Genomic DNA, 16,259 nt, shown 5'->3' with positions numbered 1-16,259 from the left:
TTTGGGTTTAAAAAAATCTAAGGAACATTTATTTTGCAGAGGTTTTATGCCATATGTGTTATTTGATCTAGTTAACAGCATGATCACACAAATAGCTGAAACTAAGTGAAACTGAGGAGTATTGCCAGGTCAGGATTAATCAATAGAGCACTGGGGAAAAAACGTAATGCCACTGAAGCTTTTAATTTGGAACATCAGACTGGATCATTAATTAATAGCTGCAAAGTACTTTAGGTTCCTCTGATATGACATGCCATATAAATAGAAAATTTTTGTCATCCTCTCTTTAACAAATTTCACAACCACATGTTGATGGGAAAAAATAACTATTGGCCTAACAGTAAAACACCAAGCAGCCAAAGCAAGGGAGTTGGGGTTGTTTATCACTGTGTTATGGTCATCTATTTCATTCTTTAATGTACAAAAATATGGGTGAAAAATCCAGAAAAGATGAAAATATGTATTTATTAGAAGCATATCAAACTGTAAAGTGAGTAGAGGTGTTTTAGCTAGCAGGGAGAAGTAAAGATGATTAGCATCAAGGATCATAATTACTGCCCTGGAGATGAGCCATTAAGCCTCATTTACTTGTAGAAGTTATATTGTACCTCAGGTTTATGAGTTTTTCCTTGCTCTAAATGTGCTGTCCAATATTAACTTTACTTGTAATAAGCTTTTAATGTGACAGAAGAAGAAATACTAGAGGAGCCGTAAATTATAAATCAAGTAAGACAGAATTTCTCAAAAGTTCATAAATTTACTATTGTGCCTCTTCTTTGTGTCTCACTGTTTCTCACTTATAATAATGTTAGATATTCTTGACAGCACAGCTGCCAGAAAGAAGGAGGAATTTTGTTGTGTTGTTATCAAACCATTTACATCAGTAGTGGAAACAGATTTTTGGGATATAAGCTAACAGCTTTGCCCTCTGCAATAACATTCCCCAGAAGGCATGCCAGATGGCACAGTTTTTTTCCCAAACATCTCCAAATCATACTTAGCTATAGAGGATTTGTCCTAAAATATCTGAACACATTCAGTATGGCAGAAAGAAGAGTCAAGTGGCTAATAGTACTCAAAGACTTGGGACATGCTTTACCGAGACTCACAGTGATGTTAGAGAAGACAAACTGTTTATGCATCTTACTTCTACTGATTTCCCTACTGTAAGACAGGAGTGATAGTACTTTCTTGTTTTACTGGCATGCTGGCATTCAGTAAGAATTGGAGCTACCTATATATAAAAATATCTCATATGTTCCTACCTAATAGTGGTGGGAGAAATCTAGGCATATAAATATCATAGAATCATAGAATGGTTGGGGTTGAAAAGGACCTTAAGGGTAATCAAGTTCCAACCCCCATGCCACAGGTAGAGACACCTTCCACTAGACTAGGTTGCTCAAAGCCCTGTCCAACCTGGTGTCAAACACTTAAGTATCACTTTAAATAACATGTCACTTTAAAAAAGTTAATCACTTCCAATAATTACTGCTTTAAATAACACTTACAGTATCTGGACAATAAGTTGAATGGCTTTATTCTGCATAAATTTGCTGTCCTTATCACTTTGCGATCTAAGTAGACAAGAAAGACATGAGTGAATAAATGGCCAGTGGAAGCTTAATATAATTTTCTGTTACCTTTTTGAAGGTCCTTACAGATGTACTTATCCCTGCAACAATGCAAGAAATGCCAGAAAGGTAGGTATTTGTCAATAATAATGTTAAATTCTGTTTGTTAAGCATGTTCCAGGTGAAGAGCAGAAATTCTATATCCCAGATAAATTTTCTTATATTTATGCTCATTTTTAGAATAGTAGAGTATGTATGGCAAAATATGCTTAGCTCTGAGGACAGCTATAGAACATTACACAGTATAGTAAATATTACACAGTATTTTAATGTCCTATTTTACTGGCTTGTTGGATATGTTGAAATAGGCTTTTTCTACATTAACACACTATAAGAGCAAAAAAGAAATAAATGTACTTGTGTTGTTTAAGGAAAAATAATTGTTACCTTTTTTCCAGACTATTTTTCAGGTTTGTTTCCTATGCATCACCATAATATTTAAGCATTTTCTCAACAAGACTTTAATAAGAGGATTAGTATAAGTTGTTTCTGAATCTTCTGTTAATCATAGATTGAAATCTAATTATTTAAATTAATGCAAGACAAAGTTTATTGATGTTTCTCTAAAACACTTTTTTTTTTTTTCTTATAGTTTACTGGCAGATATAAGAAATTTTGCAAAAAATTGGGAACAGTGGGTTGTTTCCTCTTTGGAAAATCTACCAGAAAATCTGGCAGATAAGAAACTGCCTATTGCACGAAGATTTGTTTCGTCCCTGAAACGACAGACATCATTCCTACACCTAGCACAGGTAAAGAGAATAAGACTATATATCCAAAAAATTGTCAACTAGATTGGTGCACCTTTCAGGCTATGAGATACAATGCAGTATTTTTTCAAAGTTCAACTTCAGCCATGGAAGACTTCACATGGAATCATAGAATCATAGAATAGTTAGGGTTGGAAAGGACCTTAAGATCATCTAGTTCCAACCCCCCTGCCGTGAGCAGGGACACCTCGCACTAAACCATGTCGCCCAAGGCTCTGTCCAACCTGGCCTTGAACACCGCCAGGGATGGATCTCGTAGTATTAACCATGCAAGAAGGAAAAACGACCATAAATAGATCTGACCAAAACTTCAAACTTTTGTAGTGGAAACGAGAGAAAAGACCATGGTTATAATGAAATACTATCATGGGAACTTTAGGCAACCAAGTGATGAAGTGTAATATATGTGTATTTTTTTTTAGTTCCAAATTGGAAAATATCAAGATGATCTTTCTTGCCTAGCAAAGGTTCACTGTCTTGTCCATGGTGTCCTTTAGTGAGCTTATTTCTTTTTGAGTTCTAACTGAAAAGAGAATTTGTGAGTGACAGGTAGCCAAGGGCTCCAAGGCTGTCTAGGCCAAAGTATCTGCAATTAGAAGGCACCTCCATGTGATGGTTTGGTAGAACATACAATGGGGTAAAATGCCTTTTGGGAACTTCAGTGCTAACAGCTTGGGCAGAAATCCTCATGAATAACTGTAGATGCACCACATATTCATCTTAACTTAGTATTCTCTTTCATAAAAATGAAGACAGAAGTAGCAAGTGGGTGACATCAGGAAGATAATCTGATAGAAAGGCACACTGGAAACGCGTTAGAAGTGTAATGGAAGGGAAACATTTTCTCAACTGATCTATGAAAACCCCAACCATAACTAAACAGAAAATGATTCTTCTCTGAGGAGTTATTCAGGTGATCCCCAGGTGTGGGTCTGTGCTGGTTTTGGCTGGAATAGAGTTAATTTTCTTCATAGTAGCTAGTATGAGGCTATGGTGTACATTTGTGCTGGAAAGAGCGTGGATAATTCAGGGATATTTTCATTACTGCAGAGCAGAACGTATACAAAGCCAAGGCCTTTTCTTCCTCTCACCCCACCAGAGAGTAGGCTGGCGGTGGGCAAGAATGTGGGAGGGGACATAGCTGGGACAGCTGACCCCAAGTGACCAAAGGGATAGTCCATACGATATGGCATTATGCTCAGCAATAAGAACTGAGGGAAGATTGGCAGAGGGGGCACTGCTCAGGGACTCAGTGGGCACCAATCAGTTGGTGGTAACCTTTTTCATTTGCGCCACTTGTCTTTCTTGGGTTGTATTTTTCTCTCTGTGATTTTTTTCCTCTTTTTCTTACTATTGTTACTGTTATTGGTATTGTTACTGTTATTGTTATTATTTCTTTTTTTTTTCTTTTTAGATTATTATACTGTTTTTATCTCAACCCATGAGTTTTTTTACATTTCCAATTCTCCCCCCATCCCACGGAGGGGTGTGAAGTGAATGAGTGACTGTGTGGCGCTTAGTTGCAGGCTGGGGTTAAACCATGACAGGGTCTGACCATTTTACATTCACTTCTCTTCCAGATTGCTCGGCCAGCTCTTTTTGATCAGCATGTGGTGAATTCCATGGTGTCGGACATTGAAAAGGTTGATTTGAATAGTATTGCCTCTCAGGCACTCCTTGCAGTCTCAGGGAGCACAGACTCTGATGGAGAGGTCTACAGTGAATGTAAGTCCATGGTGATAAATATATATATCATTAAAAGTAATTCACTTTTTCATTCCACACCACACTAGTCTACTTGGAGATGGACTGAGAAAAGTCACACAGATGCACTGCACCCTCTAGTCTAGCTCAGTGTTAACTTCAGCGTCTTAAGAAAACCAGTTGGTTGCCCTAGCATGTCCTACAACAACAGAACCTTGTGCTGAGAAGTCACAAATGATTGCTGAAAAAATCATTTACATGTCAGTTGCTAAGTGTAACCAAATCTCTTTAGAAGTTTTGTCCTAATCATATGAGGATAATAGCACAGATCAATTTTTGAAAGATGCCTCAAAAATTGCATATCATTATGGCTTGATTTAATGGATGTTTGAGCTACTTTAGTTTTCTTTTGTATGAATAGTTTTTTTTTTTGCTTCATGTTGATCTTTAACAAAATACATAATTTTCTATGAAGTGTAACAGCTATTTTCATACACAGAATTAGAGTGAAGAGTGTTAATTTTCATTTGTTGAAAAAAAATAGCCATTTTCTCTATTAAAGAGGTAACTTTTGTCATAGGAATCATGTTGATCAGAGTTTGAACAGCTGAAATGAATAGCAGTGTGTTGTCCTTTAAATGTTATTACTTGATCATGAAAGTTTGTTTTCTTCTTAATGGTTCAGAAACCTATTCACATTTTCATTTGAGTTGCCCATTTCCTACTCTTTCGAAAATGGGAATTTATGAAGTTAGATTTACATTATATTGTGAGAAACTTCTAAATATAGGGTAAACCTAAGACAGTACACAAGTCTGCCACATTACAGACAAAGCTTTACTACCAAGCTTAGTAATAAAAAGGTTTTCAAGGCTGAATCCTAAAAGGAATTGAAAATATCAGATTTTTTTTTTGTTTTATTTTCTTGTAAAATTTCATTGTCTTACAACCTGTATCACTGTAATGCTTAAGTAATTAAAATATATGTATGTGTGATGAATGTGTGTCTGCTTGCTTTGGTGGGCAATTGCTTATTTCTTCACTGCTCTAATTCTTTGCTTTTCCTTTCCATGCTACAATATTGTCATATTGCTGGTGAGTGGCTTTTTCTCACATTCAGAATAGCATGCAATGATATGTTCTCCTTTTTACATGGTAGATGACTCTGTTACAGTGTTCCAAGAACTGAAGGACCTTCTAAAGAAGAATGCCACTGTGGAATCATTTATTGAATGGTTGGATACTGTGGTTGAGCAAAGGGTTATCAAGGTACCTTTCAAATGTTCTGCCTGACTCAAGACCAAATCCTACTGCCCTTACTCCTTGCACAGCCCCCTTACTTACACAGTCCCCTTACATTTAGGCAGTCCCATTGGTTACCTTCGTGGGATTCTCATCTCTGCTCCTATCACCTTATTGTAACAGGGGAGTTCTTCATCTGGTGAGAAAGGTTCCAGTGCCATTAGTTCTAACTAATCATGTTGAGTGCTGTTAAGTGGTCTTATGAGTGCAACAAACTAAGAAGTATCTTAACATTAAAGTCAGCAGTGTACATGAAAGAAACCCATCCACCTCGTCTGTGTATGCAGAAACACAGGTATACTGCTCAGCAAACAAGCAGAAGCTGTTCCTTAGAGAAGCAATTCTTTATTTCCAGGTTCAGGTCAGGTTGGATGGGGCTTTGAGCAATCTGGTCTAGTAGAGGGTGTCCCTGCCCATGACAGGGACATTGGAACTAGATGACCTTTAAAGTCCCTTCTAACCCAAACCATTCTACGATTCTGTGATTTCATTGTATTTGAATGGTGTAAGTTAATGTAGCAGATGGATTCAGAAATACCTGTAGAAGGATTTCTACAGACCAGGATGAAAGATACAGTTTTATAGCTTTATTATGATTCTTAAAGCAGTAATTGATGGTTTTGATGGGATTTTTTCCCCCTCCTGATTTACAAGATGCTTTATAACCACAAGTATTTTATATGCATGTAGTTATATATGAATGGTTACGCTATGGCTCAGAACAAAATAATTGAGTTCTATGTTATAGCTCAAGTAAGAGATATTTACCAATTCGTGAATCTAATTAGCGTAAACTAGCAGAATAAATTGTTACCCATTGCTTGCTAGAGCTGAACACTGGTCTTCTCATCAGGTCTTGTTCTATCTGGAGATGGAATATTTAATCCACCATTTAAGGGAGCATTTTCGTATGAATGGATGCAGAAGGAGGAGGCAGTGCAGTTAGCTTTGACTGACTTGCAGGACAGTGACTCTGCCACTTACGAAACAACCATAGGCATGTCATTTTTCCTTTCTTCACCTGTTTTCTCAAGTTTCAATGGAGACAGTGATATTTCTTTCTTTTAAAGCACTTCGAGTTTCCTAACTTTGCTGTCACAAGTGATCAGCACAGTGAGGAGCTTTGAATGATTCAGGGCAGCAGAGCCAAAACAAGTCCTCATACATACTTACCTAGACACAAAACTCCCACTGAAGCTAAGCAATCACAACTCATCTAAATAACCAAATGATTATGGTCTAAAATTCATTCCACAATTTCAGAAGACAATTCCTGATAAAGAAGCCAGGCAGAAAGGGTGAAACTCTCTCCCATTCATCATCTACTATGTAATATGATATTATTAAAGTTAACAGGCATGGTTCCTAGCATTGTTTTCCAGTAGTTAAGGGTAAGAAATACCAATGAGTCCTGATAGGAGGCTAGGTCAACTAAGCAGAAGCTAATAAGTTACAGAACATGTAATCCTTCCGTTGCTGTCTGCCTTCTGTTCACGCCAAATTGTGGTTACTGTCAAACTCACACATCAGCTTCTTTCTGCTTGCTGTTTGAGAAAGCAACAGGGCATACATTACCACATGAAAAAATCACTGCCAGAGCAAAGTGACAGTATGAAATGAGCAGCATTAAAAGTGTCAGTGTCACGATAGTAAACGTACCATTTTGTAAGAGAAAGTCTGGCCGGTATTAGATTATGTTAAAGTACAAAGACTAATTTCCCTGTTTATATGGAACAACATAGTGGCAGAGGGTAGAGTTTCTAAAATTTATTTCTGCACTGTACACCTGCATATTTACAGAACATTTTGGCACCTTTAATACTAGAATATGAGGCAATTTACATACCTTCAGGGCACAGCAGAGCCCAAGAAGTAAGCAGTTTGCTTCATCTAACATTGTCAGAGTTCTACGCTGGTTACACTGAAAGGAGTGAATAGCTCTCTTTATCACTTTAGGACACATTCTGTGAGGATATCAGGTAGCTTGATCCAACCCTGTCACATCATCTGGAGTCAAAGACTCCTTGAACTCTCAAGCATATTCAGTTCTCCCATGTGCAGAAAACAAGTTAGCATACTTAACAGTATTTTACTACTCTCTTTCAGGCGAGCAAGCAAAATGGGAGGTCATTAAAGAAGAGAGCTCAAGACTTCCTTCTCAAATGGAGTTTTTTCGGTGCTCGAGTGATGCATAATCTAACTCTAAACAACGCATCAAGTTTTGGTACCTAGGCTTTGGCTTTGTAAAAACACTAATGTTTTGTACATAGGTGCTAGCACTTACCAGCTTTCCACCATTTCCTGAGCAGAGGAACATGTCCCAGTCTAAAGATTCTTTGCCTAAAGCCACAAATGTTGTCTAATGTGTTTTTCAAACTAACATCTCACAGTAAATGCTAGCAAGATTTTGTTGGTGAGCCATTTGAGTGTCATTTTTGAGTGTCATTCTCCTGTCACGTTTTTTTTTAAAAGGTATTTTTATTTTGAATTGATGTTTTGATATTGCTTTGCCATTTGAAAAGCTCTGGGTTTTTTTAACATGGCAACGTAAATATAACTGCATATCTCAGTATAGGAGACAGAAGATGTATATAAGTTGTTTTACATGTGGATCAGTATGGCAAAAAAAAATTACTGCCATGTAGAAGTTCTTATGCACGTTATGTTTTAATACCAGCAAAAGGAATTTGGCAAATCACCACTCATTTAATTTTGGGATCAGTAAACAGTCAATTAAACAGTGTTTGTGGTTTTTGAAACCCAAGTTTCACATGTCCATCTTTAGAAGTGTTTACATTTTTGGGGACTTTCGGAAAGAACCTTTTATAAAATAGAAGATGGTAGAGCAAGTGAAACTCACTTTAAATCTAGAATATAATTTCTTTAGTTGTAGGTAAATTGTTATCTAAAATTCAAAGGGTATTTTAAATGGCTGTAAGGAGACACACATTTTTAATATGATATATCCTTGAAATAAGGTCAAAGACTTTACCAGTTATTGTCTGGTTATTTAGCACAAGGCAAACAGAAATAGAGCAGAGGCATTCTAGCAGACTTTGGCCTTATCTAGCTCCACTGTGTGCCCTCTTCAAGTATAAAGCATGTCTCACTTTCATCAGTATTTTTCTTTGATGTAATTAGTGGTCAAATAGCCTACAGGACAGTAAACAATTGAGCTAGGTGGGCCAGTGCAAAGAGAGATTAGAGCTAGAATTTAGGCACTATTCCTTGTTGGTCTTGCCAGGTCATTTAAAGTCCACAATTATTTGTTTGTTTCACTCGCTTCTTGTGGAGTGGTGAGAGATGGTCACAAAGATAACTTAGCTACTCTCTCTCTTTCTCTTCCCAAAGGTTCTTTTCATTTGATCCGCATGCTACTAGATGAGTACATCCTGCTTGCCATGGAGACACAGTTCAACAATGACAAAGAACAAGAACTCCAAAATCTACTGGACAAATACATGAAGAATTTAGGTAACTAGAGCTTGATTCTTTTAAACGTACTCCTGTATTTTTAGAAATTGACTTATTTGTTTAAACAGAAACAAGCTTACTGTCTTCTCCTGAAGGTGTAGCTATATGCAACATTGTCAAATTCACCTGAAAAGCTTGTGACCCCTCAGCAATTCATTCCCACCTTCCTACCATAGTTTACTTAATAACAATTTATGGGAATGTGAGTAAACTGGATCTCTGAAATCATCTTGGGTGCAACAAACACTTGTAGGTACATCTGAAGGGCCACAAGCTGAAGTGTGAAAAGAGGTATAAGTAGCAGAAAGGGCAGAAATTCCTAATCCAGTTTTTCTGCCAAAGCTTAAATATGTAATTGGGCCTGGAACTAGGAACATATTAAACGTTACCAAAATGCAAATATTCCTGCAAGGTTGGAACACAAATTTGGAGCCCTGTTTAGCATCTGGCTGAAGTATTATTATGTGGAAGCAAAAAAAAAAGAATTTAAAACATTAGCATTTTCCATTTACCAGGCTTCTTCAAGGTTAGACAGTTTGAAGTATTATACTCCAGGTCCTTTGCTGTAAAACTGAATGAAGTTTGATTTGGATCAAATTTTAGTCCAAGTTAATCCCCAAAAATTCAGTGAAACTTGACTATATAAAAATGGTTCTGCTGAAATATTTTTATTAACATTAGCACCAGCAATCAATCTTTAACTTTTTGGTTGTTGTTACCCTAAATTTGCCCTTTGCTGCAAGAAACTTGCATAGAATTTGTCTGGCAGTTGATGCTTTTAATTCATCTTTCAGGAAAAAGATTTGTCCTATGTAGCAGTTGCCTTATGCTTGGATACTTAGGCGAAGTCATTGAAACCATAAAGTCAAGTCCTGGTTTCCCCTGAAAAATAGCAAGACTTTATCAATAATCTGCACAAAACAGAACAACTGCTGAGTATACCAAATGCTTTTCTCTAGATATCAGTATGAAAATAGAGTTCAAGCATTCTAAAATTCCCATTATTAATTCTTTAGGATGAAGTATCATGAGCTTGATTCACTCTTAGTACAATTTACTTGACTTCATTGCTGACTCTTATTACAAGAGAATCAATCTGATTTGTACCTTCAGTATGATGGCTCCAGTATGAAGCTGATACTCTGTGATGTAGATCTGTGGTCAGGGAATATGTTACAAACAATTCCACTGGGAAGATCAAGACTAGGGCAATATTTGTATTCATTGGCTACATGCAAAACATGAAGGCTTCACTGGGTTTTAAAATAAGCGATCAAAGATATGAACAAATCAGGCAGCTCATATGCTGTCTATATACTAGTGGTGAATTTATGTGCAATGAGCATACATAACAGCCACCAAGAGTTTTCACTTACTCTTCCAGACGCAAGCAAAGCCACCTTTACCGCATCACCGAGCTCTTGCTTCCTAGCAAATCGTAACAAAGCTGCTCCTCTGTCCAGCGACACTTCAGTCAAAAATGAGTGTCTAGCAGAGCAAACTTACGTGTCCTTGTCAGCTAGTCAGCCCAGCAGTGTAGCTTCTGGTCTGAATCCTTTCACTGCAGGAGACAGTGAGAACATGCATCTGACAGGTATGTATCAGGTCTTACAGTTTCTCCTCTTACTTGCTTGTTAGACTTTCAGTCCACAGTAACATGTTGCTGTAGGAGGAGCAATGACCATATGCATTTATAAAGACCTCTAGTAAATAATGTTTGATGAACTCACCCTCTGTGTTGATTTACAGAAGATGGTGATTGTAGATCCTTGCCAGTAATAAATCCTCTTGGAACAGTGGTAAAAGTATCCTATACCTCTTGGCTGGATGAGGTTCTTGTGAGGAGAGAATGAACAGTAACACCTGGAGCACGTGACTCATAATTCATACATGTATACAATACAATCATTTAGGTTGGAAAAGACCTTTAAGATCATCAAGTCCGACTGTTAAACTAGGACTGCCAAGTCCACCACTAAACCATGTCCTTAAGCACAACATCTACACATCTTTTAAATACCTCCAGGTATGGTGACTCCACCAATTGCTGGACGTTCTCATTGAATGTGACAGCCTCTAAGCCAGAGAATGAACGTGGGAAGCTTCATACCCTGAAGTCATGGATTGAAGAGTATGGGTTGTATAGGTGGGGGTCATTAGAGGGACAGTGTCTTAACAGTATATTCAGCAGTACCACAGTATGAATGCTGATCGCAGCTAATGCTTATTTATTCCAGGTCAGATGGAACTGTCTCAAAGCACTGGTCACCTGATGACTCCACCCATTTCACCAGCCATGGTCAGCCGAGGAAGTGTTATCAACCAGGGGCCAATGGCTGTGAGACCTCCAAGTGTAGGTCCAGTGTTATCCACACATTCACAGTGCTCTTCCTATTCAGAACCCCTTTACCAGACATTGTCACAAACTAATCAGAATTACTGTGGAAACAATTCCAATTACCAGACGATGTTCAGAACTCAGGCCCATTCTACTTCAGGAGTTTACCACCACAGAGCAGAGCACAGTCGCTTCAGTGCCTTGAGTGAACAGCAGTTCTCCAGAGACTACTTCAGCAACAGTTGTGCTGTGTCTCCATACAACGCCAGATCCCCTTCCAGCTATGGTCCCTCATCCATGTCTCAGGACACACACAATATGCAGTTTCTGAATTCTGGGAGTTTTAATTTCTTGAGCAACTCGGTGTCTACATGCCCAGGAGCAGCATATCCTGCTAATGCTTCCAACGGTATTAATATATATTTTCTTTTTCCCTTCTGTTTCTCTTCCTTGCTGGAGTAAAACACCTTTTATCTGCCTTTTTCTATGGAAGATGTTTTTCAGTTCTTATTTGTACCTTCCTGTTTTGCACTTCTCTGATGACACACAGAGATTGTAAAGTAGCTTAACAAGCTACTTCAGGATTTATTTTCCTCTGGTGAATTCTCAGTAGACCTCAAATGTATATGCTGTGCCTATGGTAATCTTACTTTGGCATCATTGCCATGTCTTGCACAAAGGAAGCAAAACCAGGCTGACCTTGTGATTTAACATTCCCTTGAAAAGCCCCCAAACATCTACTATGAAACAGAGCAGGCATAAGATAGTTTACCTCTGGGATCAGCATAATGGACCATTCTAGTCACAAGGTCAGGGTGGTGAGACAAAGTATAAACATGTACACCAGCACTAGTTTGAGACATCGTCCCTAATATTTCTCATATTTCAAACGTAATGTTATTGCACCAATCTGCTTTAGAGATATGGTCAGCAAAACCACCTCCCTCTTCTGAAAGAAAGACACAGTAAAATTATTGCTTTTATATGGATTTGTATATGAAGTAAGTATGTATTATCATGCAGAATTTCTTTGCACATATACTTTCCTTGATGGTGTGCTTCAGAAGGGAGCACTGACCTGTGAATAGGAGTCTCCATGGTGTCGCTTACAGCCACTGACTGTGGGCTACTCTTTGATTCTTGATCTTAGAATGGAAGGGCAATTCTGTACTGAAGGCGTGACCGAATTCTTAGGATATTTTTCTCCTGTGTTACCATCCCTTTTTTGGGTCAATCACTGCATATATTTCTAATGTCACTAAGCTGTATGTGTACATAAATAATCTTACTCTCAAGGAACTCAGCTGGTAACAATTACCTTTTGTCCCAGGTTATCACAGGCTCCTACCCTGCCCTTTGTCTTCAACAGTATTTTCACTCTGCTTTTTTCCAATCTCCTGTCAATAGGGTATTATGGAAACAATATAAATTATCCCGAATCTCACAGACTTGGAACAATGGTGGATCAACATGTTTCTGTAATCAGCAGTGTAAGCAGCATTCGATCATTGCCATCATACAATGATATACATGATCCGCTGAATATCTTGGATGACAGTGGAAGAAAACAAGCAGGCTCATACTACGCAGAGTCCTCACCTTCAATCACCTGTCGGACTCCTATGTGTAAGTATAGCCAATGACCGAGGAAGAGCTACGAACTTTTTAGCATCCTAACAAGTGCTGAGTATTAAATTGCAGCTCACATATATAGCATATGAGATGCAATATTGAGATAAAATGGCTCAGTACCCAGGATGTATCATGTGTTTTCCTTAAAATTGCAGGACAGTGGGTTTAATAACTCTTTGATTCCATAAGGAGGACTATGATCCATTGTCCATGAGGACTGGAATGACCAGCCTGGCCCTCAGTTGCAGAAAAATCTGTATTAGGAAACACTTACTATCTATTAAGTGAGCTAATAATGGACTGAACTCTTCTAAAGGCTCTTAAGGATCCTCACTGTCACACAGATCAAACGAACTCTGGGTCAGAGATGTCTAGACATAGACTTTCCATGGCATAGTCCCTTCCTGTCCTGTGCTTCCACAACTGCATGTCTTAGGCAAAGATCCCACTGACAATGAATTTTAGGTGAAATTACCTAACCCCAAAGCGTTTGTTTTGGTATATGCATTAAATAAAGGGCATCTGAGTTTGGTCTCACACTCAAAAAAAGGGTTACATGGAAGATATAAACTAAGGCACTGTTTGTTTTGTTGCTGATTACATCTTCCTACTACTTACCTGTTAGCCTTGCACAGAAGATCAGACATTACTTGCCTCATTAAGGCTCTGCAAGAATTCGGTGCCACTGAAGAAAATTTATTGAAGTATACATAAATTGAGTGAAGTATAAAAGTGTTGACATTTCCATCCTTCAGATAGTGTGCCTGGTAGCTAAAGTTTCCATCAGATGCAATTGGATTGTGGTTTTTGTTAAATTCAATAGATAGAAAACTTGCAATTATGGTAACCTTTTTTGTTTCCCCACAGCTTCAAACATGCAAACCACATCTTCCCAGTGCATGTATGGAACACCTGGTCAGTTCCCTTCTCAGGAAAATCTGGAGCCCCATGGCCCACCAAGCAGAGATATAGTGTCATCTTTACCACCAATCAACACTGTATTCATGGGAGCAGCTGCTGGAGGAACTTAACTGGGAGAGACATGTCAGTGCCTTAAAGCTTACTTTCCAAATCCAGACATTAAGGCTATGATACAATCCCCTCCAACTTGATGGAATATAAAAGTATTACATATAGGTGTTAAAGAGGGATATTAGCAGTGCTCCACACAGAAAAAAATAGCTATATTCAAATTTGGTCCTGCTTGTGAATTCAGGATTGTTCTCACCATTACGTCTTCTCAGTCAAAAATTCTGGGCAAGCAGAACGAGCCAGTGATTCTTGCAAGACTAAGTTGTAAAGAAATTATTACATCTATTCCTAATTTATTAAAAATGCTGTTTTAGTCTTTCACTTACATCTTTTTGTATAAAAATGTTTATTTAATGCCTGTGTTACTCATTATTTATTAGGACCACAGAGTAACTGTTTACTTTCTCTTATTTGACAGATTGTCAAATGTATGTATCCTACCTCCTATGGAAATGTTTACAAGGTCAATTTTTACTGTTTTAAATGAAACTAAGCCAAATTCTTAAGTTTTTTTACTGCTGTGCTCTGGAAAGTCAATTTCAAATGTTTAGTGCCTACTTGTGTAAGTGAAAGTCCTCAGGAAATAAATAAAAGATATTGTGTTTTGGTTTTTGTTGGGTTTTTTTTTTCTTTCTTTCTTACAAAATAAACCATTTTTTTTTAAAATCACCCCCCAAGAAACATTAAAATATCATAAGCTATCTAATTGCAGTAGCCTGCTACTGTAGCCAGATAACTGAAACAAACGAAACAATGCCAAAAAATGCCACAAGATTTCAAAATTACTTGTGCTATGAGCCCAGAATTTCTGCTGATGGAAATCCACAAAAAAATGTCCATCAGCTTTCATGGGTTTAGGGTAACTGTGTATACTGAGACCAGAAATGATAAAGATGATTAAAAAATACTGCAACACTCCTGATCCGCTATTTTAATAGAAAAATATTTTACACATGCCATAATATTCTGTATACAAACATGCATTTCCGTGTGCTTCTGGAGAAGTCAGGTGAATATTCATTAATGATACTGAAGAGAATGAAGAGTAGAACACGCTTACAAAGCAAGCTTCTTGCTACACTTTCATGAAATAACAGGTGTTATTTTATAATCAGATCGTCCCAACATCAGATTCAGATTTGGATTTAAATCCAGTCTTCTGAGGTTAGTTGGTGTCTGTATTCCCATTCAGTCCATTGAATATATCCTGGATATTGTAGACTTTGGTAGTAGAGTATCATGATAAGTTTTTATTCCTAATCCTGTATAACTTCCTTTAGTTTCTATCATAAGAAGACTGACTGCATCACAAGGGTAAAAAGGAGCATTAGCTGGACTAGCTCATTAATAATTCCTGATATGCAGAAATGAGACACCATACTTCAGTAAATGAGATGTAGAACACTTGAACTCAATGATTCGTAATTCAGGGTAAAGTCTTCTGCTGTGACCAAAAATGTCATTATGATGCAAAAAAGTTTTGGTTTCAATACAAATTCCCAATGACATGGAGTGGTAATACAGGCTGTTCAAACATATATTGTGCAAGATCTTACAGCAAGTGAAATAAGTACTGCAAAAAAGTTATTCCATTGTGATTATACAGAGCAGGATATATTTGCTCCTAAAACTAGTCCTATTAAAGACAGGCTCCCTGTGAAACTGGGTCACCTCTACAGTCAATGAAGAGAGATAGATCCCTCCCATTCCAAGTGATATAAAATGCGGAAGGGGAGCATGAAGGTAACGGATGTGTCATTATGGGAAATGATAAGTCACTACCCTGAAATGCTTGGCTCCCTCTGCTGACAAATGGCACGGCATAACTAACTACTTTAAGATGGAAACTTTCAGATTGTTGAATTTATGTGAGAGCAATATGTAGAATTTAGAGGAAGCAGGCAGCCACTAGCAGACAGGGTCTTAGTCCACCAGGGCCTACATAAAAAGCACAGTTTGCAGTATGTAGTGACTCATATGTGATTTATATGCATTATTTCCAGTCATTTACCATTTTTTCATGTGAACCATTTTGCATTGTGGAGTGGGTTTTTTGGTGTAAATTACTTTATCTGCACTTTATCTGAGATAAGAAACAATATCATATCATTAGATGTGCAGATTCTTGTGATGGCTCATAACACAGAGTAGCATGAAGTACTACACTGTTGTAAACTGCAGTTAATTATCAGCAGCAAAGAGCAGTAAAAAAATACCTTAATATTCAAATAGCCAGTTAAGAGAAATTTCTCACAGTGTTGCAGAACAAAACAAACCCATAATAATTGTAACTATCAAAACCAAATGAGAAATTTCCAGTTTTTAACCCATTAGTTAAGTAAGTCAAATACGTGGTTTGATTAATTCAGTAGG

The 16,259-nt window shown here is 37.6% G+C and overlaps 1 protein-coding gene across 1 annotated transcript in view; it reads left to right on the top strand.

The window, feature by feature from the left end:
• Positions 1–14,496, top strand: part of RFX6 (regulatory factor X6) — a 38,004-nt gene extending 23,508 nt beyond the window's left edge. Inside the window, exons 9-18 of the mRNA XM_030490342.1 lie at positions 1,654–1,703; positions 2,227–2,386; positions 3,985–4,129; positions 5,268–5,377; positions 7,517–7,634; positions 8,762–8,884; positions 10,269–10,478; positions 11,122–11,631; positions 12,630–12,848; positions 13,722–14,496. Coding sequence (XP_030346202.1) covers positions 1,654–1,703; positions 2,227–2,386; positions 3,985–4,129; positions 5,268–5,377; positions 7,517–7,634; positions 8,762–8,884; positions 10,269–10,478; positions 11,122–11,631; positions 12,630–12,848; positions 13,722–13,885 — 1,809 coding nt within the window. The 3' untranslated portion in view covers positions 13,886–14,496. The remainder of the gene's footprint in view (positions 1–1,653; positions 1,704–2,226; positions 2,387–3,984; positions 4,130–5,267; positions 5,378–7,516; positions 7,635–8,761; positions 8,885–10,268; positions 10,479–11,121; positions 11,632–12,629; positions 12,849–13,721) is intronic.
• Positions 14,497–16,259: the final 1,763 nt, after the last annotated feature.

This window comes from Strigops habroptila, chromosome 6, assembly GCF_004027225.2.
Source record: "Strigops habroptila isolate Jane chromosome 6, bStrHab1.2.pri, whole genome shotgun sequence".
NCBI classification, from domain to species: domain Eukaryota; kingdom Metazoa; phylum Chordata; class Aves; order Psittaciformes; family Psittacidae; genus Strigops; species Strigops habroptila.
This window is presented reverse-complemented; position numbering and strand designations above follow the sequence as displayed.